This window comes from Rattus rattus, chromosome 18 (genome assembly GCF_011064425.1).
Source record: "Rattus rattus isolate New Zealand chromosome 18, Rrattus_CSIRO_v1, whole genome shotgun sequence".
NCBI classification, from domain to species: domain Eukaryota; kingdom Metazoa; phylum Chordata; class Mammalia; order Rodentia; family Muridae; genus Rattus; species Rattus rattus.
Genome location: NC_046171.1, coordinates 24,066,900 through 24,090,567, shown reverse-complemented (window position 1 = coordinate 24,090,567; position 23,668 = coordinate 24,066,900). Strand labels below are relative to the sequence as shown.

The 23,668-nt window shown below is 41.6% G+C and overlaps 1 protein-coding gene and 2 non-coding genes across 5 annotated transcripts in view; all 3 read right to left on the bottom strand.

The window, feature by feature from the left end:
- P4ha1 (prolyl 4-hydroxylase subunit alpha 1) overlaps window positions 1–22,370 on the bottom strand; it is a 1,160,453-nt gene extending 1,138,083 nt beyond the window's left edge. The window contains exons 1-6 of one of the 3 annotated variants that reach the window (XM_032888354.1): window positions 22,163–22,281; window positions 20,318–20,420; window positions 8,586–8,688; window positions 7,471–7,567; window positions 3,546–3,697; window positions 554–691 (exon numbers count right to left, since the gene is read on the bottom strand). In XM_032888354.1, coding sequence (XP_032744245.1) covers window positions 554–691; window positions 3,546–3,697; window positions 7,471–7,567; window positions 8,586–8,661 — 463 coding nt within the window. In that variant the 5' untranslated portion in view covers window positions 8,662–8,688; window positions 20,318–20,420; window positions 22,163–22,281. Of the gene's footprint in view, window positions 1–553; window positions 692–3,545; window positions 3,698–7,470; window positions 7,568–8,585; window positions 8,689–20,317; window positions 20,421–22,162 lie in introns of all 3 variants that reach the window. The other 2 variants (XM_032888353.1, XM_032888355.1) reach the window with 2 other exon arrangements.
- LOC116887771 lies at window positions 5,385–5,445 on the bottom strand. Its single transcript, XR_004386268.1, has one exon. It is a non-coding gene; the product is annotated as a U7 small nuclear RNA (small nuclear RNA).
- On the bottom strand, window positions 5,459–5,521 carry LOC116887767. Its single transcript, XR_004386265.1, has one exon. It is a non-coding gene; the product is annotated as a U7 small nuclear RNA (small nuclear RNA).
- Window positions 22,371–23,668: the final 1,298 nt, after the last annotated feature.

Here is a 23,668-nt window from a genome sequence, read left to right as displayed (position 1 = left end):
AAAGCTACAGTTTAAAAAATTTAAGATCAAGGCTGGAGAGACGGCTCAGTGGTTAAGAGCACTGACTCCTCTTCCAGAGGTCCTGAGTTCAAATCCCAACAACCACATGGTGGCTCACAACCATCTGTAATGGGGTCTGATGCCCTCTTCTGGTGTGTCTGAAGACAGCTATAGTGTACTTATATATATTAAGTAAATAAATCTTTAAAAAAAAATTAAGATCAAAAGCCAGGTATAATAGTATATGCCTGTAGTCCCAGCACTCAGGAGGTTAAAGCAGGAGGATTACCATGAACTTGAGTTTGAGGCCAGCCTGGATGACAGGGGATCCTGCTATAAAATTATATTCCTGTATGTGGGGTGGGGTGATGGCCAGGGGGGCCGCCCCCTTCTCAGAGAAGGAGCTGTGTGAGGGGAAGACTGAGGAGGGCGGGGGCTGATATTGGGATGTAAAGTGAATAAATAAATTAATTAAAGAAAAAACTTACATTTCCTAGTGGGCTGAAGAGTAGCTCAGGGACGAAGGCAAGCACAGACAGAAGAGTCCTCTTACCTGGAAGATTGCCCTTCGAGATGGTATTCGTGTCCAGGTTGTAGGTGTCTTGTAGACGAAACAGAGCTTTTGCGGCCCCAACCTGGTCTTCGTCGTTAGGGAAGTACTGCCTTTGAATGGTCAGGTTAGAGATGAAGCCTTGAGATCGAAAACATTGAGTATAAAAAATATCTCATCAGTTTTCCACCTTACCAGGAAATTTCTACATTCACAAAGCCACACTGAGATGGAGCAGACATTAGCTTCAACCCTAGTCCCACTAAATGTGAGCACTGTGAGGTCACTGCAAAAACTACATCATCTTAGAAAAGATCTAACTTCCAATAGTAACTACTAACAGTAACTGTTTATATACAAGATATCCAGGAAAAAACAATCAAAAAAGAGAAAAAGAACACCCAGAGGCCAGGATGATAATACATGCCTCTGACGCAAGAAATACAAAGACAAGAGGTGGACAAGTGTGTCAGGCAATCTGGAATACACAAGGCTGTCTCAACTGCCCCAGGAAGCCAGGCACGCTGCCACATGCCCTCAGCCCCAGCAGCATGTGGAGGCAGAGGCAGGCCGAGTCGTGAGTTCCAGCCAGCCAGTGCTACACAGTGATGGAGAAACAGAAATACAAGCTGGTTGGTACAGATCAGTGGCAGGGTACCTCTCTAAACGCACAACGCCATGGGTTCCATCCTCAGGACCCTTCTTTCCCTGACAGACACAAACACTACAGGACTTATACAGTACAGTAAAATCAAACTAACAAAGTACTTAAGAACTACATAGTCCCTAAGGAGAATGGATTAAGAACACTCCTTTAAAAAACTATCAAAATGTGGTTTACAATTTAGTAACACCAATGTCACCGCTGTAAGTACGCTGGTTAACTTATTGTCAACTGCATGCACTTTGACCAGTAAGTATCAGGCATTGGTTAAATTACTAGGCATGTACAAGTGAACACTAGCTGAAAGGACACGGGCTCTCCTAACAATGCTGACTACTTTAAGCTGACTCTAACAATTCCCACAAGAAATCCTGCAAGCAAGTTTTACAGAAGACCACAGTAGTTTCTGTTCCTTTTTTCTTTTAATTTTTTTCCAAGACAAGGTCTCACTAGACCAGGCTGGCCTCAACCTCAGAGCTCTGCCTGCTCTGCCCCTTGAGTGCTGGGACTAAAGGCATGAGCCACTCTACCTGGCTCCTGTGTTTCTTATGAACCAAAACAAAACCAAGACCAAATATGCTGCTCAAGTTATCTTAAGGAAAAAGAGAAAAATGTATATGTGGTTTTATATTTACACATAATATTATGTATATATATAAAATGCATAGATAGATAGATAGATAGATAGATAGATAGATAGATAGATAGATAGATAGGTAATTATGGGATGACTACCACACAGAAAAAAATGCCAAAGTCTCAAGGGTCACATTATAAAAGAACTGCAGAGAGGCAGAGGCAGAGGCAGAGGCAGAGGCAGAGGCCAGAGGCCAGAGGCCAGAGGCCAGAGGGCAGAGGGCAGAGGGAATAAGGCAGAGGGCAGAGGGCAGAGAGCAGAGGGCAGAGGGCAGAGGGCAGAGGGCAGAGGGCAGAGGGCAGAGGGCAGAGGGCAGAGGCAGCCAAAAGATGTATTTCCTTATAACTGTTCTCAGGGTGTTAATACACGGGAAAACCAGCTTATGGTAAATTAGTACCCACAAGCATCTGCTAGTAGTGTTTCCTCCTTACCCATAGGAGATGCATGTAAAACCTTTAGTAGTTGGAAGAGAGCAAACTTTATAGATTGTTCTCCTTCTACACACATGCAAATGCTCAGTGTCTTTTCTAGCTAACCAAGGTGCTCTTCATGCAGTGTGGGCACAGCTTTCACAGTCTGAGGTACAAAAGGAAAACTGAACAATTTCTTTTTCCTTCACATTTTAATGAACTTGAGACTTATTCTTACCAAGAATCTTACAACTTCTACACATTTTCCCCTTCATTTCTAAGTCAAAAACTCTCACTTACAGGAACACTGTTGCTTTTCTCTGACATCCAAATTGCAGCATCTTAAAGCTTGCACTTGTGGACCATGTGTGCTCCAAAGGCTACTTAAACAGAAGACTAAGGACTAAGGGCAGAGACATGCTGCAAGAAAGGGGGCCTCAAATGCCAGCAGGGCAACTGGAGAGTTCATCTCACCACCAGACAGCCACAAAACTTAAATCTTACTATTTTTCAAGTTTTCCACTTCACATTTTGGAGCTGCGGCTGTGAGTACTGTGGATAAAGAGACTATGGCCGACTTACTACTCACCAACACTGGTAAGCGCTCTACGGAGTATTTTACTGACACAGATGTTTAACTTGCACCTTTTTCCCTTTTTTGTATCAGTCAGCAATCATTCAACCAATACTTGTGCTTCTGCTGTACAGCACATAACCCCTTTACCTCCTTAAGCTTCAGGCTTAGTGTTCTGTGTTGGTTGTCATCTAGAACACCAACAGCTTCATTATTTCATGTACAAAGACTTGAGAATTGATGTCTGTAGCGTCAATGTTTTAAATGACTGCCTACATGAAGAAAGATAACCCTAAACACACAATCCTGGGTGGCACACAGCTAACACTCCTCTTTGTAACACAACTCCTAATGATTTTGCCCTTAGAAATGACGTTATAGGGGTTGGGGATTTAGCTCAGTGGTAGAGCGCTTGCCTAGCAAGTGCAAGGCCCTGGATTCGGTCCCCAGCTCCGAAAAAAAGAAAAAAAAAAAAAAAAAAAGAAATGACGTTATATGTCAAATAATCTAATCATTTCCAAAGATCAAAAGGTAAGATTACCCATGTTGTCACAAATATTAGAAGTTACCATTTTTTTTAGATCAAATGATCCAGACTTCATTTATCTCTAGTCAGAGCAAACACACATGCAATTCTTCAATTCCATCATAAGCTCTTGGTGCACGAGGAACTGAGTTAGGCTTTAGTTCTAACGCCCCTTTAAACTCACCATCTGACATATCCTTGAGGATCAGATTCTCCAACTCACTCCACTCGGTGTTCAGACGTTTCATTAACTTGAATGCATTTACAGGGTGTCCGACAAACCCTTCTGGATCTTTTGTTGCTGTACTCGTTAGCCGGTCTAACTTCTCTGCCCATCTACAGAGGTCAGACATAAAAGTAGTGCACGTTTATGGCTGCACATGCTCTTTCTGTTTCTGAAAATAGACTTTTTTTTTCAGACAATATATTCTGATTATGGTTTCCTTTCCCCCAACTCCTCCCCACTTCCCCACCCACCCAAATGTGGCACTTGCTTTTAATTCCAGCACTGAGGAGCAAAGAAAAGTAGGTCTCTGTAAATTCAAGGCTAGCCTGATCTACACAGTGAGTCTCTCCTCACCCCACAAAAAAGAGTGTACCAAGGGGGAAAAAAAAAATCAATCAAGTAAAGCATTTGGGAAATGAGACTAATTACAAGCTTTTCACTTAAACTATTCTCTACCATTTCTTTTTAAAGTAAAAATACAGACTCTAAAACACAACATCATACAGAAAAAAAATACCTAATTTAATGAATCAAAATACAATTTCTCTCTTGTTTTAGACTGCTTCTCCCAAATGGAATCTCATCTTAGAAATGCTAAAATTTACTCACTCAAAATTTTGATTTCCCCATAAGCCCTAAGAAACTAAAATCACTATTATAGTAAAATAAAAATGAACTGGCCCTGCCTAAATTCTGCAAAGTGTGTATTTAAAGCAACTCATTCTCTAAAAGTTTGTGTTTTTCCTTATTGTATGTTCTGCATGGTAGATGGTGTTTTGCCTGCATCAATGAGTGCTGACCACATGCATGCCTGGTGCCCAGAGAGGCCAGAAGAGGTGTCGATCCCCTGGAACTCCAGTTACAGACAGTTGTGAGCCACCATGTGGGTGCTAGGAATTGAACCTGGGTCTTCTGAAAGCTCTGCTCTTAATTGCTGAGCCATCTCTCTAACACCTTACACATTTCTTTCTTTTAAGAACGGGGTCCCACCATGTTACCATTTAAGATAGCCGTGAATTTCTGGTTCAAGAATCTCCCTGCTTCACCTCCTCGAGTGGCAACAAGCACTGATGCAGGCCACTGAGCCCGGCCTAACTCACAGTCACACTGAGCCCAGCCTAACTCACAGTCACACTAATTCCAGCCTAACTCACAGTCACACTAATCCCAGCCTAACTCACAGTCACACTAATCCCAGCCTAACTCACAGTCACACTAATCCCAGCCTAACTCACAGTCACACTAATCCCACACTGCCCAGCCTAACTCACAGTCACACTAATCCCAGCCTAACTCACAGTCACACTAATCCCAGCCTAACTCACAGTCACACTAATCCCGGCCTAACTCACAGTCACACTAATTCTTCTTGTTGTTGCTTTTTGAGACAAGGTCTTACTGTATTATGCAGTCTAGATTGGCCTTCAACTTGTGATCCTCCTGCCTCTACTCTTACTGCTGGAATCACATGTGTGTAACTATGTGCTAATTTACAGCAAATCTTTACACCCTATGTAGAATAAGAATTTTAAAACAGAGACAAGAGCCATGCGGGTTAATGCCCAGGACCAGTCTCCTCTTGGAGATGGGTTTCTGAGGAAGGGGTATTTGGGAGCAGCAAAAGAACAACCTGCAGTCAGTCATGGGTGCAAGCTGACAGCTTTCATTCTGTTCAAGATGGCTCTCCAGACAGTTCTGTAGACAGCTGTTGGCTCTGCAATCTGCTCGGGATAGCTTTCTGCTTGAGACAGCTCTCTCATGCTAGAAAAAAATGCTAAAAGCTCTCTGGAGAGCTCATGTGTTTTCCAACCAAAGTCAGAAAAGCGTCTAGAAAAATTCTAAAAGAGCTGTGTTAGGTCTCTAAGTAATTCTTGAGTTTTCTGACAAAAGTCAGAAATCCTGATAGAAAAATTCTAAAAGAGCTGTGCTCACTCTCCAAGCAGTTCTCTTCTGGGTAGCTCTCCCTTGCAGACCAGTCTTTTATTTACAGATCAATTCAGGCATTTACTCCAGGTTCCCTTTTGATTATCCCATGATTATCAATATTTTATGACACTAGTCCCTCGATTCTTAGGAAAAGACAGAAGAACTTTTTTTTAACACTGCAAATGAATCCAGAGATCTGCCTGCCTTTGCAAGCACAAACAATAAATTTAGCTGGATGGGATTCAGACTGAGATTAGCATTCCCACCATGCCTGGACCTAAATTTGCTCTGTCCCAGGCTGACCTTGAACTCAGGAATCTGCCTGCTTTTGTAAGCACAGACAATAAGTTAGCTGGGTGGGATCTCACTCTTGAGATCACCATTCCCTCTCTTTATCTCCTTCCTTAGTATCTTTCTGACAAGCTGGCTCATAGGCAGCTGCCTCTGTTCTTTTAGGTCTGTGAAACCCTTCATACAACTCATATTGCATCCTTATATTTTTTTGTATAGTTAAGAAATCCTAATTTTTTTTTTTGAACTCACACTTTCAGAGTTCTTTCCCACATCCTTAAGGGCTGCCAGAAGTTCTCAGCATTTACCATTTTTGTTCAGGAATACTGGACACATCCTCACCTCCCAGACTCCACTGTTTCCAATTTTCATGGAGTCATTAACCTTGGCAGGGAGAGCATTCCCCAAAGCAATATGCACATTATTACACAAACAAGCCTCATGCCTAGGAACTGACAACACCAGTGGAGGCCCATGCCCTGCTGGCTCTGCTCCAGAGATGGGAACTGTGTTACACAGTTCCTTATCCATGGCCATGCAGGACTCAGCAGGGTAGTACACACCTTTAATCCCAGCATGCAACAGGTAGAGCAGGCCAATCTCAGTGTATTTCTGGCCATCCAAGGCTACCCAGTAAGACTGTCTCAAAACCTAATACATTAACACTAAGGCATTCACTTCACAGAGTACAAATTCTCAGGTCAGGATTACATACAAACCTTAGTCACTAAAATTAACATTCAAGAGAAAACACATGGCTTTTATATTAGATATCACTGATTGTACTTGTCACTGTAAGTCTACAGTGGAATCCCAAGAGGAACTGGAAAACTGCTCTAGCAGGCGGCATACTGGAGAGGTGATCATTAGATTATGAAAGATATTAGATGTAGGGCTTCTACATCCCCCGCCCCCATCCATCCACACCGTGATGAGTAACCTGGACTGCCAACATCATTAGATTACAAAGTAGCCCTTAAAGGACGGCTTTGGGTGTGTCTGTGAGTTGTTTACACAGAGGACCTAGCCTGAATGTGGGCAGCACCTACACAGGCTCGGGAAGGAGGAAGCCTCCTAACCCCTCCATTCTCTACCTCTGCTCCCCAGCTGCCATTGAGCTGCTCAGTTAGAATGAAATGAAACTAGAACATCTGACCTGTGAGATAAAGTAATTGTTTTCTCCCAAGTTTTGTTAAGTTACTTTGTCACAGTAATAAAAAGCTAACTAGGGACTAGGGAGCTGGTCATGTGGTAAAGTGTTTATCATACAAGGACTGCCATTGAGTTCAGATCCCAAACATCCCCAACAATAGTCATATTTGTCTAATTCTAGAGCTTGGAGGTAGAAATAGGAAGATTCCTGAAACTTGGTGGCTAATTAGCCTTGCCAAATATGGTAGAGATCCTGCCTCAAAAAATAAGAGAATAATAGAGGAAGGCATCAGACGTTAGCCTTTGGCCTCTATGCCATATGCATCTGCAAATATAAACATGTGCATATCCTAATATACAAGCTGACACACACCACCTCTGACCCAGGACTGATCCTTGTTTCCCATACTTAGTGCTTTAGTCTTTCTCCCGCTTACATTTCCACTCCATGCTTCAGTGCAGGAGAGGAAACATCCAGATGGAGCCGGAACGGCAGGAAGAAAAACACACTTACTTTTTGATTTGCTCTAACTTGTCCTCTTCTGCTTTAATGTAATCTTTTAGTGACGTCACCAGGTCTTTTTCATTATGGATCAAGTCAGTCATCTGACCTACATGGGAATAGAAAGGTCATTAAATATTCATCAATATAAATCTTTTAGAATTCATTAGGAAGGTTTTATCCTCTAGGAGGATTTAATCAGAATGGAACAGGTATGTTGTGAAGGATCATTTTTCTTCCTTTTTTTCCCACGAGATAAACCAAAATAAAATTCCAATGAGTAGTGGTTCTAGGTTTTAGAACTAATAAATTTTGTAAACTTGGACTATGTTGAAAATGGTGTTTTTCATTTGTAAACTAAATTAATAAACAGAGACCAAGCTGTCTTTGAACTCACAAAGATCTACCTCCCCTGCCCTAAGTTCTGGGACCAAGAGAGTACACCAGCACTGCCCAGCTTCAGCACACTATCTTTATGATACTTTTTAAAATTACGGTGTGAGAAAGATAACACATTTACAGTGAAGTAAAATATTAGAAAGTAATCCATGCATTAAAATGGTATGTATATGCATTAATTATGTGTAGAGATTAATCACTAAGTTTCTTCTTTATTTTGTTTTTTTGTAAGAGTGTCTCATTATACAGACTTGGCTGGCCTGGACCTTAGTATATAGACCAAGCTTGACCTCAAATTCATAGAGCTCTGGTTACCTTTGCCTCCAGTGCTGGGATTAAAGTCATACATAGTTGGGTGCTGTCATGCCCAACTAGCACTAACTTTTTGGTATGCCTTTCTAAATTTTTCCAATTTCTAAGCATAATACATATCTCCTTTGTAATCAGAAAAAATTAATTTAAAGAAATCCAAGGCAGGTAGTACTTACTATATAACTACTGTCCACACTGCACTCATGGAGATACTCAGTAAACTATTTCTTTTTAAAGAATGAAGAAAGGCAGACAGACATAAAGGAATTTTTCAAATGGCCCTCTTAAATAGGCAAGGGATAAACCGAGGTTAATCTTCAGGAATACAGTGCATTTGTTTTTACCAATTTAAAAATACAAAAGCATGCAAAATTTAAAATGTAAAACCTAGTAGGTTACAAATGGCTAAGACTTACCAATTGAAGTAAAAAAGCCTGGATGGGCTGAACACTGAGGAAGTAGAATCCCCATCATTAATACACCCCAGATCATCTTGGAGCAACTCACAGGTTCACACACCTACAAGAATAGCAGCAATTAGTCTCCAGGCTGCCTCTAGAATTGATGTTAACTTTTAAAATCAATGTAATGACTAATTTATGACTTTAATAAATTTAGATGCTCCATGCTATAGAGAAACCAACCCATTTGTTTCCCTGCTATCGCAAGCAGAGCAACTGAGCAGTTACGGTTTTTGAAAAGGATTTCTTTTTAGTCTTAATTGTGTACGTGTGTGCAGTGATGAGCACATGAGTGTGGGTGTCGGCAGAGGCCAGAGCTGGAATTATAGGCAGTTGACAGCCACTACATATGGTGCTGAGACTAGAATTCAGGTCCTCTGGAAGAGCAGCAAGTGTTAACAGCTAAGTCGTCTCTCAAGTCTCAGAAGTGGCATTTTATTTAGTATGAAAATGTTTTCCCTTTTGTCTAGCTCTAAAACATGAATGCCCCACAAGAATATACTTTAGAGATCACCAATACACTTTAAAGATGTTAGAAATGGTGTAAAAGAAAAAATCGGAGCTCTTTAATCCTTAAAATTTCTAACTTAACCCATCTTTCCCAAGTATGGTTCTAACTTTAAAATTCGAAGTTGTAGAGATGATAAAAGCGGAGGTGACTGATTATTTCATATCTCTGTGAGAGCACTGAATCATGATGAGAGATGGGACTGTCTTGGTGTGTTAATTAAACATGAATGGAACTATACTATTTTGTTTGAGACAGGATCACCTGTATCCAGGCTGGCCTTTGACTTTCTAGAGCTAAGACTCACCTTGAACTTCTGATCCTACTGATAGCTGGGATTTTAGGTTTGTGTCCCTACGCCCTGTTTAGCTGGTGCTGGAGATGGAACCCCAGAGCATGATAATCCAATACTGTATCCAGTTAGCTGTACCCCAACAGCAATGCTATTACTTAAGGTGTGGTCAATACCAAAAGAATGAATAGCCCTGTACATTTAAACTAGTAATCTCTCCTAACAATATAGGTTTGAGGGCTAGCTTGAGAGGAGGAAGGCTTTGCTATTATTTTGTTTTGTTTTGTTTTTGTTGTACTTTTTCTCTTCTGTGTTCTATGTTGAAAGAAAGAAAGAAAGAAAGAAAGAAAGAAAGAAAGAAAGAAAGAAAGAAAGAAAGAAAGCCCTCCAAGCCTTGTACACCACTGTGACTTCCCCCCATGCTCAACCTGGTAACAAAACTCTCCTTGATAATTTTTCCCTTTTTCTGTTCTTGTATGTGAGGTCGTGTCTGAATCTTGCCAGTCACTTGTCTAAATTATTGAGAAGCAGGTTCTCTCAGCCAAACCCAGAACTCACTCATATGCCGAGTAGCCCCTGTAGCCAGCCCGCTCTCTCTGGGATCAGGTTTTTGCTATCTAAGGTGAGGAATGCAGGCAGACTGTCATACCCACTTGGTATAACAACCTGCATTCTGGGAGACTGAACTCTGGTCCTTACAGTCTGTTAACCACAGCCTCTCACCACCCCTACCTTCTTTTTCCCCTGTCCCTGGTACAGTCTTTTCCAGTGAGGACTATTCATGATGAATGAGGGTACTGGGTAACCACTGAAAGGCTCCATCTTGCTTTATCAACTAACTACCCTTATACTCTCCTCCTCCCCTACCAAAAACATGGGCTTTCTCATTGCTTTACCGCAGAGTAAGTTACTACTCAAGCATGGCGTGCTTCAGAAGCAGGTTCCTATCGGTTAGGTGATTGCCAGCCCGTTATTGTAGACACTTTTCTGATCTTTCTCGTGAGGCTCTGTCTAAACCAATAGGCTTCAACAGAGGCAAACTGAAATCCACAAAAGCTGAAAAGGACCTTCATCTTCTCTCTTAAATTGAATCTCAATGAAAAAGATCACCATAAAAAAATGGCATTTTGGAAGAACTCCTATATCTCCCCCTACAAGTTAGCTACAAATTTCCAGATTCTTCCAGAAGGACACGGTAGTGAAACAGTTTTTTGGCTGCCTTACAGTGGTCTAGAGAAAGCTTCTAGAATGTAGCAGACGCAGGCACTTCCTCTATTGGGCTCCTGCCAAAGGACAAATCTTTTTCAAAACACCAGGCTGTCTGACGAGTCTAGAATATTCTCTCAGTGTTTAATCAGATTCTTGCCATAATTTTATTAGTTAGTAAATGCTATTTCCAGAAAAAAAATTATACAAGTTTTCAATATATTAATAGAAGGCTAGTCACAAGTATTATGTAAATTTTTAACTTTTATGATAAAGTTTAGATCTGCTAGATAAGACCATTTTTATTACTAAAATATATTGTTATTAAAGATTCTTCGTGTTGGGGATTTAGCTCAGTAGTAGAGCACTTGCCTAGCAAGTGCAAGGCCTTGGGTTCAGTCCTTGGCTCGGAAAATAAAAAAAAATAAAAAGATTCTTTGTTACCTACCACTGTCTTTAACATCACAATAAACCAAGAATCATTAGCTTACAGAAATAACTATGTTTTAAATTTATAATATGTATGTTTTGCCTTCATATATATATATATGCATATATACATATACATGTGTACACACACACACACACACACACACACGCGCGCGCATCCCTGGTACCCTCAGAGGCCAGAAGAGGCTAGAATCCCTAAGAGTGGATTTACAGCTGGTTCTGGATCTACAATATGGATGCTGGGAATCAAACCAAAGTCCCCTACACACATGGGGACACACACAGGGACACATATGCACACACGAGAGCAATAAGTTGGCTAAACTGCTAAGTCACCTCTCTAGCCCACCTACCCTCATTTTTATTTTATGTATATGAATTCTTTGTCTGTTTGTCTGTGTACCACCTCTGCTCCCTGCATGCAGAGGCCAGAAGAAGGCATCAGATACCTGAAACTAGAATTTATAGCTGGAACTCAAAACCCCAGTGCCTCTGCAAGAACAGCAGTGCTCTTAACTTCTGAGCTTTCGCCCCAGCCCTGAAAACTATACTTTAATAACAATAAAGCCTCAAAGCACTAGTAATAGGAATATGTCTGCTTCTTCAAAATAAATTTTACAAAGATCTGATAGCCATAACCAGACCAGTGTAACAAAACAAGTTATAAGGGCTCTGAAAGCTGGGAATTTATAAACTTAAAAATAAGAAAACAGGTGGCTCAGTGGGTAAAGGCACTTACCAACAATGAGCGAGTTCAGCATCAGACTCCACACTGTCGAAGGCTAGAGCTGACTCCACACACACATCAGGACACAACCCCATCCACCCAGCAAATACATTAAACAAACAAAAAAATGAACTAGGTGTGATGGCTCACACCCTTAAAATCCCAGAACTCAGGAAACAGAGGCAGCCAGATATCTGTGAGTTCAAGACCATCCTGATCTTCATAGTGAGATCTTATCTCAAAACTAAGAAGGGGCTAGAGTGATGGCATGATGGTGTGATGGCGTGATGGCTCAGGAGTTTAGATATGTACTGCTCTTATAGGGGATCTGAATTTAGTTCCCAGCACCCACACTAGGAAGCTCATAACCACCTGTAACTCCAGCTCCTGAGAATCTACCTCCTCTGGCCTCTGCAGGCACCTGCACGGACACACACAGGGACACACACGGGACACACACGGGACACATACGCACACATTTTTTTTTGTATCAGAAATCAAGGCTAAGGAGGCAACTCGGTGGACAACATGGTTTGTCCTGAGTTTGTCCCTAGAATTGGTACCTATTATCCACTTTCCTATAGGAGACAACGACAGGAAAATCCCAGGAAGCTGGGAACTAGTAGGCTAGCTAGCCTGTATATACAACAGCAAAAAAACAGAGGTCGGGTTACAAGCAGGGTGGAAGGTAAGAACTGCCACCTGCGGTTATCTTCTAACCTACAGTCTACATATACACCAACAGGAGGGGTGGGGACGGGGGGAGAACAGAACTTATCACAATCCAGATGGTTAGGTTGTACGGGGCCACTGAAATAGTTCAGTAGGCAAAGGTGCTTGCCACCAACCTGAAGACCTGAGTATTTAGAAGTATTTCTAATCACAAGGTCTCTTACTCTTTACAACCTGTGCACTGAATCGGTCACACACACCAGGAATTTCCCAGTACATCTGAGGAGGCCTCTTAGATAATTCTTTTTTTCAAGCTACTTTAAATTGGATTCTACCGTGTGCAATATAGAATCGGCCTACACAGCATCACGCCGAACAGGCAGCAAGCAAAGCTCATTACTGCCATAGAGCTAAGTTCTCAAACTCTGCTCATCAGAGCCATCTAAGGTCTGGAGTAAACAGATCATTTGTACACATTTCCCGGTGCTCATCTGATGACAATGCTTTAAGAGCCACTGGATATAGACAAACATTGAAATCACAAAAACAGAACTCTCTCTTTAAGATGGGCTTTACTCTTCAGTTTTTCTTTTGGGAAAATAAACTCACTCTACTGAATGGTTCCTAATGTGTTCTAATCCTATGTCTCAATTAGCTACAGTCACTGCACAGCCTAAGCGGCATGCTAAGAGGGAGACAGCTTTATTAATCACTTGTTTCAACATAATGCTTTTCTTAATTATACTGTCCGACTTCCATCTATCTCTCTTCCCTCTTCGAAGTCCACAAAGCAAATACAACAGAGTAGTTAAGAGTCAAGCTTCCTAAGAGATAATACAGCATCAAAGAAAAGTGAGACACAAATGACTTCTGCTCCAAAGTTTCCAAGCATGGACTAGAATTTAAAGTGAATGTAATCACTTTCACTTTATATTATTTATTTATCTAGGTTTTTTTTTGAGCAGAGTCCAGGCTGGCTTTGAATTCCCAGATACTGAATGTAATCTCTTAAAAGAAAAAAAAAAAAACCATCTCAGGATTCCTGAGAGACTCGAAGAGCTGGGAGAAGAGATGAGGGAAGGAAGGGGGAGAAACAGAAAAGGAACCAAGAAGATTCACAGACGCCAAGACAAACTTAGTGCTGTAGCAATATGAAAAATTTATTGAAGATAATTTATGAGCCTGGTGTGGCAGTGCAGACCTGTAACCCCAGCACTTAGGAGGCTGAAACAAAACACTGTAAATCTGAGACCATCATGGGTCACCTAAGTTCCAGGCCAGCCTAAGAAACACAGCAAAACTGTACATCAAAAGGAAAAGGACTTGATTATTGTACAAGCTGTTTACTGGATTACTAGAGCAGTGTATCTGACAGAAATTTTACTACCCTTTCAGCCTCGTATTTTTCTTCTAAAAACGTTGCAATATTTTAAGAAAACTCCTCCCTCGGAGACACATCATCCAAATCTTAACAGCAGAGATGAAAGAATGTTTGATATTCTAGTTTCAACTTTGCCTGACATTAAAATTTCTCCACGAGCCCTTTTAAGTCTCTCCTTCCCCCCTCCCCCACTTGCCTCAAACCTTTGAGAAAGCTCTGGCAGATCTCATCTAGCTGCTGCCTTGTGTTCACCTTTAATCTTGGGATAGTTTTCACAATCAACGCAAACTCTGGTTCCTAGTGGAGGCCTCTATCGTGTGCTGCGTAACTGGACTTGGCATGCTCTTCAATCAAAATAGGACATGTTTTCCAAAACAACTAAGCAATGACTAAAGGATCTAGTTCCACTCCCAATCTTCCCTGTGGTCCTTCATCAAACCCCGTCTGTCTTCACTTCATTCATAGGTTTCATCACGTTTCTGATGGACAATTTTTTAATACTATGATCAAATTTTAATAAAAAATGTTAAGAATCACTATTAAATGGTACTGTCCTTTATTTTTGGACTGTGCATTTTATTTTAGAGACAGAGTCTTTCTATGTAGCCCTGCTTGTCCTGGAACTCACTATGTAGACAACACTGGCTTCAAACCCAGAGATCTACCTGTGACTGCCACCTCTAGCTGAGACTGACTGCCTTCTTTAAACTATGTAACAGACTTTATTGTTTCAAGCACTTTAGAAACATGTAGACATCTCTTACCATGTGTGGTGCCACACAGCTACAACTCAAGTATTCAAGAGACTAAAACAGGGCTGGAGAAATGGCTCAGGGGTTAAGAGCACTGACTGATCTTCCAGAGGTCCTGAGTTCAAATCCTAGCAACCACATGATGGCTCACAACCATCTGTAATGGGATCTGATGCCCTCTTCTGGTGGGTCTGAAGATAGCTACAGTGTACTCAGACAGACATCCTCTCTCAAAACATACATTTCTTTGTTTTTAAAGAAGCATTTATTTATTTTATGTATATTGTATATTTATGTACACTGAGTCATCGCCCCAGCCCCATACATTTAATGTAGAAAAAAAGATTCTCATTTCCCAGGACAGAGAACCTGAAAATGTTATTTTGATATTAGAAGCATTCTAAATTAATAAGATTCACTAATAATGCCTACTTTATTTGGTGGCCCCTTTAATAAGAAGGGGGATAAGCAAGGTGTTCCGTAACTCCAGTTCCAGGGGATGGAACACCCTCTCCTGGCCTTTTCAGATACCACACATATGTACACAGACATACAATCAGGCAAAAGCAGATTGTGCTATGTGAGGGACATGGGGAAAACCAAGGACTTCGAGAAGGTGGAGAAGTGGCCACCTCACCTCAAAGCTCACTAGAAATCAGATGCAGACTCTACATTAAGAGGGAGCAGAGAGTGGAAAGAGACTGTGGAAAGAAGGAACAAATTATCCAGTTGTACACACAATGCTTGATGTTGCTTGTGTACTCTGCTATATATAAACAGTAACATTCTTCTAAAGTTTCTCCTACAGATAAAACAAAGATGGCAAGTATGGTGGCCATCACCACCTGAAAAACCCAGCCCCAGGAGGTAGAGGCAAGAGGATCATCCAAGAGTCTGCGGCCAACTTGGTCTACAGAGTGAGTTCTGGGCCAGCCAAAGCTACATAGTTATCTCAAAACAACAAATGAACTAACAAAAATACCAGCAAATAAGAAAAGAGCTGGAGCGATGGCTCAGCAGTTAAGAGTACCAACTGCTCTTCCAGAGGTCCTGAGTTCAATTCCCAGCAACCACATGGTGGCTCACAACCATCTGTAATGGATTCTGGTATATCTGAAGACAGCTACAGTATACTCATATACATTAATAAAATCTTTAAAAAAAAAAAAAGAGCCAGGTATCATAATTCATGCTTATAATCCCTGCACTCAGAGGACTCAATCAGAAGACTGGAGTTTGTGTTCACCTGACTACAGAGTCTTGAGCAAAACAATTAGGACCTTGTCTTATTATACTAATTTATTAAGGAGAGGGCGTGGTCATGTGCCGTGGCCAGCACTCAAGAGCCTATGGCCTGAAGATCCTGAGTTTGAGATCAACCTAGGCTATAGATCAAGAGATTCTGTGTCAAGTTTAAAAAAAAGAAAAGGAAACAAAAACTTAACAAAACCAACTCTATAGTTCTTTCTCACTACATTTCAATAGAAGTCTACAATAGTTGGTGTTACAATTGCTGACTGTTATTATCATTATTTGGGGCCAACTTTGCTTTTGAAGGGGTGCAAATAATTCAGAGAACAATTCATGATCTGGAAGTTTGAGAAACTATTCAGACAATAAAATCAGGTACTGTGGTGAAGAATCTTATAAAATTTATAACCAGGAAAATAAAAAGGTTAGCATCAGGGCTGGAGAGATGGCTCAGAGGTTAAGAGCACTGACTGCTCTTCCAGAGGTCCTGAGCTCAATTCCCAGCAACCACATGGTGGCTCACAACCATCTGTAATGGGATCTGATGCCCTCTTCTGGTGTGTCTGAGGACAGACAGCTACAGTATACTTACATATAATAAATAAATAAATAAATCTTTAAAAGAATTAGCATCAACAAATTAGCGATTAAAACTTTACTGGTTTCCACTTATTATAAAGCATCTTCTTCCAACAAGCTGTTTATAGAGTCCATTTCTGTAATTATGGTGAGCATATATTAAAAAATTCACTATTTCTGGGCAGTGGTAGCACACACCTTTAATCCCAGTACTGGGGAGGCCGAGCCAGGTAGATCTCTTGAGTTTGAGGTCAACCAAAACCCCCAAATTGTCCTCTAGGGTTTGACAATATATTGGCAAACACGCACACAAAATAAAGTTAAAAATTTTACAAACTTCAAAGTTATCCTCTTTATGTGACTTCCCACATACATGCTATGGTACATGCACACATTGTGACACAGATGCACCAACCCCACACACACACAGTAAACATAGTGGTATTTTTCTCAAGTTTTTAATGTTACTGGAGTGTCAGGAGGAACTAAGATGTTCTAAGCACAAGTGTAGTGATGTTGGAATTTCAGACACACAAAAAAGAGCCATAAAGTTCTTCCCTGTAAGAAAAAAGCTGTAATGTTTAATAAGACATTTTGAGATAATAAACACAGTGTTTATTATATGATCTGCTATAATTTTTTATTTAGTTATTGGTATTAATCTTTTATTGTGCCTAAATTACAAACTAAGCTTTCCTTCAGTATGTATATCAAAAACCACAGTGCATCACTCAAGGTTTCTGATACTCCTGGGAATCTTTGAAGGCACCTCCTGTGGACAACAGGGAACTACATATTGTTCTCCTACAGTCTTAATAATGCTTTTCCCCCTCCTTTAAAAGATGGGTGTATCTTTATTCTATGTGCCTGGAGTGTCCTCGGGGGTTAGGCGAGGGCCCTGAATCCACAGATGGTTTTGAGAGTTTATGTGGTGCTGTGAACCAAACCTAGGTCCTCCGAGCAGCCAGTGTTCCCGACAGTTAAGCATCTTTTCAGCCCTCTGCTCAATGCTTTATGACTTATAGTTATCAACTGTTTATTTTAGTCTCTTTTTGCTAGTCTAAAAGAAAACTATTAACCACATGTTGGAAATATCTAGAGAGGTTTAATGCACTCTGCATACCTGAGAGAAAAATTGCTATTATGTGCCATTTCATGTTCACATGTCATTCCCAATACAAATGATTACGTGTTCTCTTGTCTCTGGCCATAACCGATTCCATTAGAGGACAGATAAGTTAGTAGAGAGCAGAAGCACTTCCTATCGTCTTAATAAACAAAGTCACCCTCAGTGTACACTTCACCGACCTTCCATCTCTCCAAGGCCCCCTACAGAGTGTGCGCTGGGTGTTTCCTGTCATTTAAAGTATGCTCCCACTATGTAGCCCAGACTGGCCTTCAACGTGGGCTCCCCTGCCTCTGTCTTTGGAGTGCTGGGATTAGCTGTCTTAAATTCCCCTTTTCCTTACACTGGTCTAACTCTGCTCTTTCTAGTTTTCAGTTTCCTCTTTTCCCACACCAGCTCTCAAGAGGAGAAAAAGACACACGAACTTAAGACCACATGTACCCTCAGCCTCCATTATCAAGGCTTCTGACCTTACTTTTCTGGCCTCTGCAGGAACAGCACACAAAGATGCAGGGAAAACACCCACACAATAAAAATAATAAATTTTTTAAAAGATTATACATAGTAGAGTAAAAGAAAATGAACTTCAGTTGCAGAAAACATGTGAATGATTCCAAATATGTTGTTTCATTCAGAACTTACTCATACCTCATATGGAGTAAATTAACCGCATCATGTTGGCAGATATCATCATAACTTTCATGTCCTACTTGTCAGACTTCCAGATTCATGAACTAAATGAAACTCTTTTCTTTACCTATTATCTAGCCTTGTGTATTTTGTTATAACAATAGAAAAATATCCAATACAAGGCTGGGGCATGGTGGCTTATATCTTTAATCCCAGCATTTAGGAGGCAGGCACAGACAGGTCTGAGTTTGAGGGAAGTTCCAGGTCAACCAGGGCTACAATGAGAAATCCACCCCAGTAACCAATTAGTTATAGATATGAAAAGAAAGCCAGTTAAAGTTAACTACAACCATCCAAGTAAACGAAACAGCCACTGATTTACAGACTTCCCTTTAGACTATTTATAACAAACAGCTCAAATACATGACAACAGAGGTATCATACTGATTTAATATTACTGAGAAAACTATAAACCACCAAAACATGAACACATTTATATAAAAAACAGGAAGCAGAAGAAATCTAAGGCAGAATTCATTCAGTTGATGGTTATGTAAGAAGCATGAATCTTTGTACTGTATTTTTAGCCAACACCCAGTTAAATATACTAACAGCCATACTGAGCATCCAAAGAAAAGGAATTTATCGAATCTGCTTCAAAATTCCTATGGTACCTTAAGTGAGAATCTTTTTTAATTCCCTAGGTCTTTATTCGGGCATAATATCTCTTTGGCTAAAGGAAAAGTAACAACAGAATGTCTTCAAATTATATAAAGTTTATATAAAAAAACATTTTACTAAATATAAACCCTGATTTCACATATATAATACCTATTTGGCTTCTCATATATTCATATATTTATACATACATTCCACAGAGTGATTTAGTAGTAAGATTTAAGATCTCACCACAAAACAGACAATAAATATTAACGTCAAGAACTATTCTATTCTTTTTACTTCTCTTCATGCTTTTTCACCTTCAGAGTGTTACAGTGTTGGGGGAAAGGAGGGACAAGACATAATCTGATATACTGTAACTGGCTCACAATAGAGTAGTTCAACAAATTCGAAGAAACTACTCTGTTAGAAACATCTCAGCAATAGCTTACTAAGGCCATCCTCATACTTGAATGAAATTGATATATATGCTCACTTCAACTTTCTGAAATAGCCAAGAAAGTCTGCTCAAGAAGCCTATGTATTCCTAAATTTTTAGGGATTCTTACAACAGAGCTCATGAGTGGGGGCATAAATGATATGTAAGTTATATAGAAATACATGCATTTGTATTTTCTGATCTAGGCTCTTCCTTTGCTGTAGACTTTGATTTCATAGCCTCAAAAATAGACCGAAAAACATTCTGGATCTCACAAATTAATCTAAAAACAATAATTACACCCAGGTTAATCATTTATTAAAAACGAAGCATTCCTCCCACAGAAATTAAGGTTCACAAACTTTATAAAGTCTCCATTCTTACTACATCCCTGGCATGAAAGCAAATGTTTGAAATTAACTGTTCCATGAAAAACATTGCTTGTCAGTCTATAAATCATTCTGCAGAAACAGAAAATTAGTGTCTCCTTAACAAAGTTACAGCTCACTTGCAACAGTGGTGATACACAGGAGAACTAAAGCTCTTCTTTCTTCTTCTTCTTCTTCTTCTTCTTCTTCTTTCTTCTTCTTCTTCTTCTTCTTCTTCTTCTTCTTCTTCCTTCTTCCCTCTTCCTCTTTTCTTCTTCTTCTCCCTCCCTTCCTCCTCCCCCTCCCCTCCTCCTCCTCTTCCTCCTCCTCCTCCTCCCCCTCCTCCTCCCCCCCCTCCTCCTCCCTCCCCCTCCTCCTCCTCCGTTTTTTGTTTTGTTGTTTTTTTGGTTGGTTGGTTGGTTTGTTTTGGAGATAAGAGTTTCTCTGTGTTGCCCTGACAACCCTGAACTCACTCTGTAGACCAGGCTAGCCTTGAACTCACAAGAGATCCAATTGCCTCTGCTTCCCAAGTCCCAGGATTAAAGACATACACCACCACCACCTGGCCATAATTGTTTTTACATTTTTTTTCAATATTTAGTTTTTACAATTACAAGTCATACTTGTTTTTCAGCTATTTTCCTACCTGGGTTACAAAGTGACAAAATGCCCAATCCTTTCATCAAAGTGTCAGCTTTATTTCAAAATAGAACTCATTTCAGTCTAACAATGGAAACAGCTTTATCCACCTAAAAGAGAAATAGCAGTCCTTTTCTTAGTCTGTAAATCCAAAAGGCATCTGCCCTCAGAAAAATACTAGGCACAATATTCCAAAATCAAACTGTTGTGTGTGACCTTTTAAAGGAACAAAAATCTATGCTTCCTACAAAAGGAAAAGGTAAAACCTTCAATTCATATTTAAGATTCTGAAATGACAATCAGGGTAAAGTCTAAAGTTAAAGAAAATCAGTCGCTGAGGAGAGACCAAAGAAAAAGAAATCATAGCTACTCCTATTTCAAATCAAGATAAAAATATTCAAGCTTGTTCACTTTCAGCTTCTTCTTACTGCTTAAAATCTATTTTCTCTCTAGAAATAATCAAAATAATCCTTTTGTGTATCTTTTAAATTCAAATTTCTATGTTCCTGTTATGCAGGAGTAATTTTTAATGCGATTATTTTAGGAATAGACTAGTTCCATTCATAAGCTACATCTAAACCTGAGAAGGGAAATGAGTTTTTTCCCTTCAACCTTAAAAAAAAAAGTTGATGAAAGAACAGCGTTGCCACGTCTTCCCCCTCCCCCACTCACGTAGTGGCTATTCCATCCCTCCAGAGTGCATTCCAAGGAAAAGTCCAAGAGCCATAGCTCTCGAATTAAGTCGAAACTGGCAGGTCCCTTTTAGTTTTTTAAAAATCATTTCGTAAAAGAGGATCCAGAAGCTTCTCCACTCCTTTCTAAGGAGGCTATTTCCTATCAACAACGGTGCAAAACCCCAAGAGTCCTCATTTGAGGAGGTTAGCTTAAGATGCTAGCGTCCAAAACCTGCCTTTGTACCAAATTCCCACACTTTAGGAGAAACTACCTCGTGTTTAATCATACTTCCCCACACTGAGCATCCATCTGGGGCCAACCACAAAACCCAGTTTAAAATTCTCACACAACCAGGGAAGGTTTGGCTAAAATGGACTGACTTTTCGACCCTGCAAGGGGAGGGGAGCGTGAGGGACGAAAAGGGAAAGGGGGTCTGGGTGAGCCGAACCAGTGGAGGTGGGGAAGATTGGAAACCCGGAGGAAAGGAGAGGGAGAGAGGAATACAGAGACGGGCGCGTGTGTTCTGAAGTGATTCACAGGGATGGAGAGGAAGGAAGAAGCCAGCTTCCCCAACTGTGTGAATGACAGCAACTTCTCAGCTAAACTCAGCGCCCCGGGCTATGTCTACTTGCTGAGACAGCACCGCGAAGCGCAACAGACAAGTTCAGTCCCAACTTCTGAGTAGATCCCACTTCACAGCTCCACTTTCCAAAAGTGAAAAGGAAAAGGGAGAGAGATCGAAATGCAGCGCCTCAGCCCCCGGCTGCAATCGCCGCCAGTTTTCTCCATTGCCACATGCTAACCATCTGCGGCTGGGGCGGCCCAGACCCCCGCCCGTCCGCCCTCGGCTTCCCTCAGCTTAGTGGGGAGGACGAGGTACCGCTGCACAAGTCATCAGGGAGGCTGGCTGCCCGGGATGGAACATTCAAGAAGGTCCTAGTGCTGGGGCGGGGCACAAGCCGCTGCAGCGGCTCCAGCCAGAGGCAGGACAGGGGGGGTGGGAAGGGACGGCGAGGGAAGCCGGGCGAGCAGCGAGGCGGCCTGGCTTCGGGGGTGCGGGGCCGAGGGAGACCCGGGGGCGGCTGTGGGAAGGGCTGACCCTCGCCTCCAGAGCGAGGGGACCCCGGCTGTCCGCGGGAACCTGGCATCGGACCCCAAGATCGGAAGAGCGCCTCACCTGGATAGCGGGCCGTGAGGAAGGCGACAGCTCGGCTCGGGTCGGTCCCGTCGCCAGTAGTCCCCACTAGGTAGCTCCCTGCCGCGCTCAGCCTGCTGGCGGTGCGACTGGGCAGCAGAGGGAGCCAGACGAGCCTTTTATAGTCCCCAACCGCGCCGGCGCGCCGAGAACGGAGCGGCCACAGCTCTCGCTACGTGCGCTCAGTCACACCAGCACCCGCGCCACTGCGCAGGCGCGCGCCGCCGGCCTCCCACCCATTCGGGAGTCGCCCAAGCCCGGGGTGTTCCAAGCCTAGGCTGGCCCACGCGAGGACGCAGTGCGCCTGCGCAGAGCTCCTGCCACGCCACGGTTACCGTAGTTACCACGGTTTTTTTTTGTCCCCCCGATTCCTTGTAATGATTTAGCGCCTTCATTTTAGGGTCAGCGGCAGTTCTCAGCCTTCGAAGCCACCGGGAAGGACAGTTCTGCAAAACTAGGAGAGGCTTATAAGACTGTAGGAAATAAAGTGGAGTTGTGAAGTGGGAAATAAGACCGTGTGTCCGGGGTGGCTGTCGGGGCTGTCTTGGCCCGTAGTGAGGTTTGCTTTAGTAAGCATCTTTTTACACTTCTGAACACAAGGATTTCGCTTAGTCTCCCATTCGCATATTTTATCGGTGACTAATAGGCTGCATTTGAGTGTCACCTGGGGTTAAATTCTAACCCACTCTTGTATAAAGTTAGATTTTAACTTCCCGGCATCTTGGTCTGCAAAGAAGGAAAACAATATTATTATCTGTCCCCTAGGATTGCTGTGAGAAATGAGATAATGAATGAAAAAGCACTTACTTAGCATATGCCTAGGATTCAGGAGAACTTGGAAACATATAATGGTGGTGGAGAGGGCGTGTGCCAGGATGTTGGTTTTTGAGCATTTACCTAGAGCGGAAAAGGGCCTTCGCTTTTATTACCTACACTCAAACAAACCAGCACAGAAACAAGCCCCAACAACAGTAAGTTTGGAGATGTGGCACAACAGCTAAGGTTTCAGTTCCCAGCACCATGCTGGGGGTGGCTCACAACATCCGGTAATCCCGGCTCCAGCAGATCCTACCGCTCTGGGCTTCCAAGAGCATCAGTATTTAAGCACACAAGACACATACATAGAGTTAAAATTAATAAAATTAAATCTTTAAAAAATACTATTGAGCACACTATATAAGTAAGGCACTAACTGTGTTTAAGCTTAGTCTAGTTTTGAAGAAGGAAGCAGTAGTAACTGGAAATAAAGACAATGCCGTAGATAATTTAATCCTTGTCAGTGAAAGAAAGGCTTTAACATTTGTTATTCATTTAAAACTGTAAAGTTTTCCTTGTTTGCTGAAGTATGGAACTGATTGTCACTTATCTGATACAGATAGACAAAGAGCTTCAGGCATCCGAAAGTAACAGCTTCTAGAGGTGTGGTTCTGTGAGTCTAGTGAGGGGCAGCAAAACCAAAAATGTTTTTGTAGGGAGATTTTGATTCTT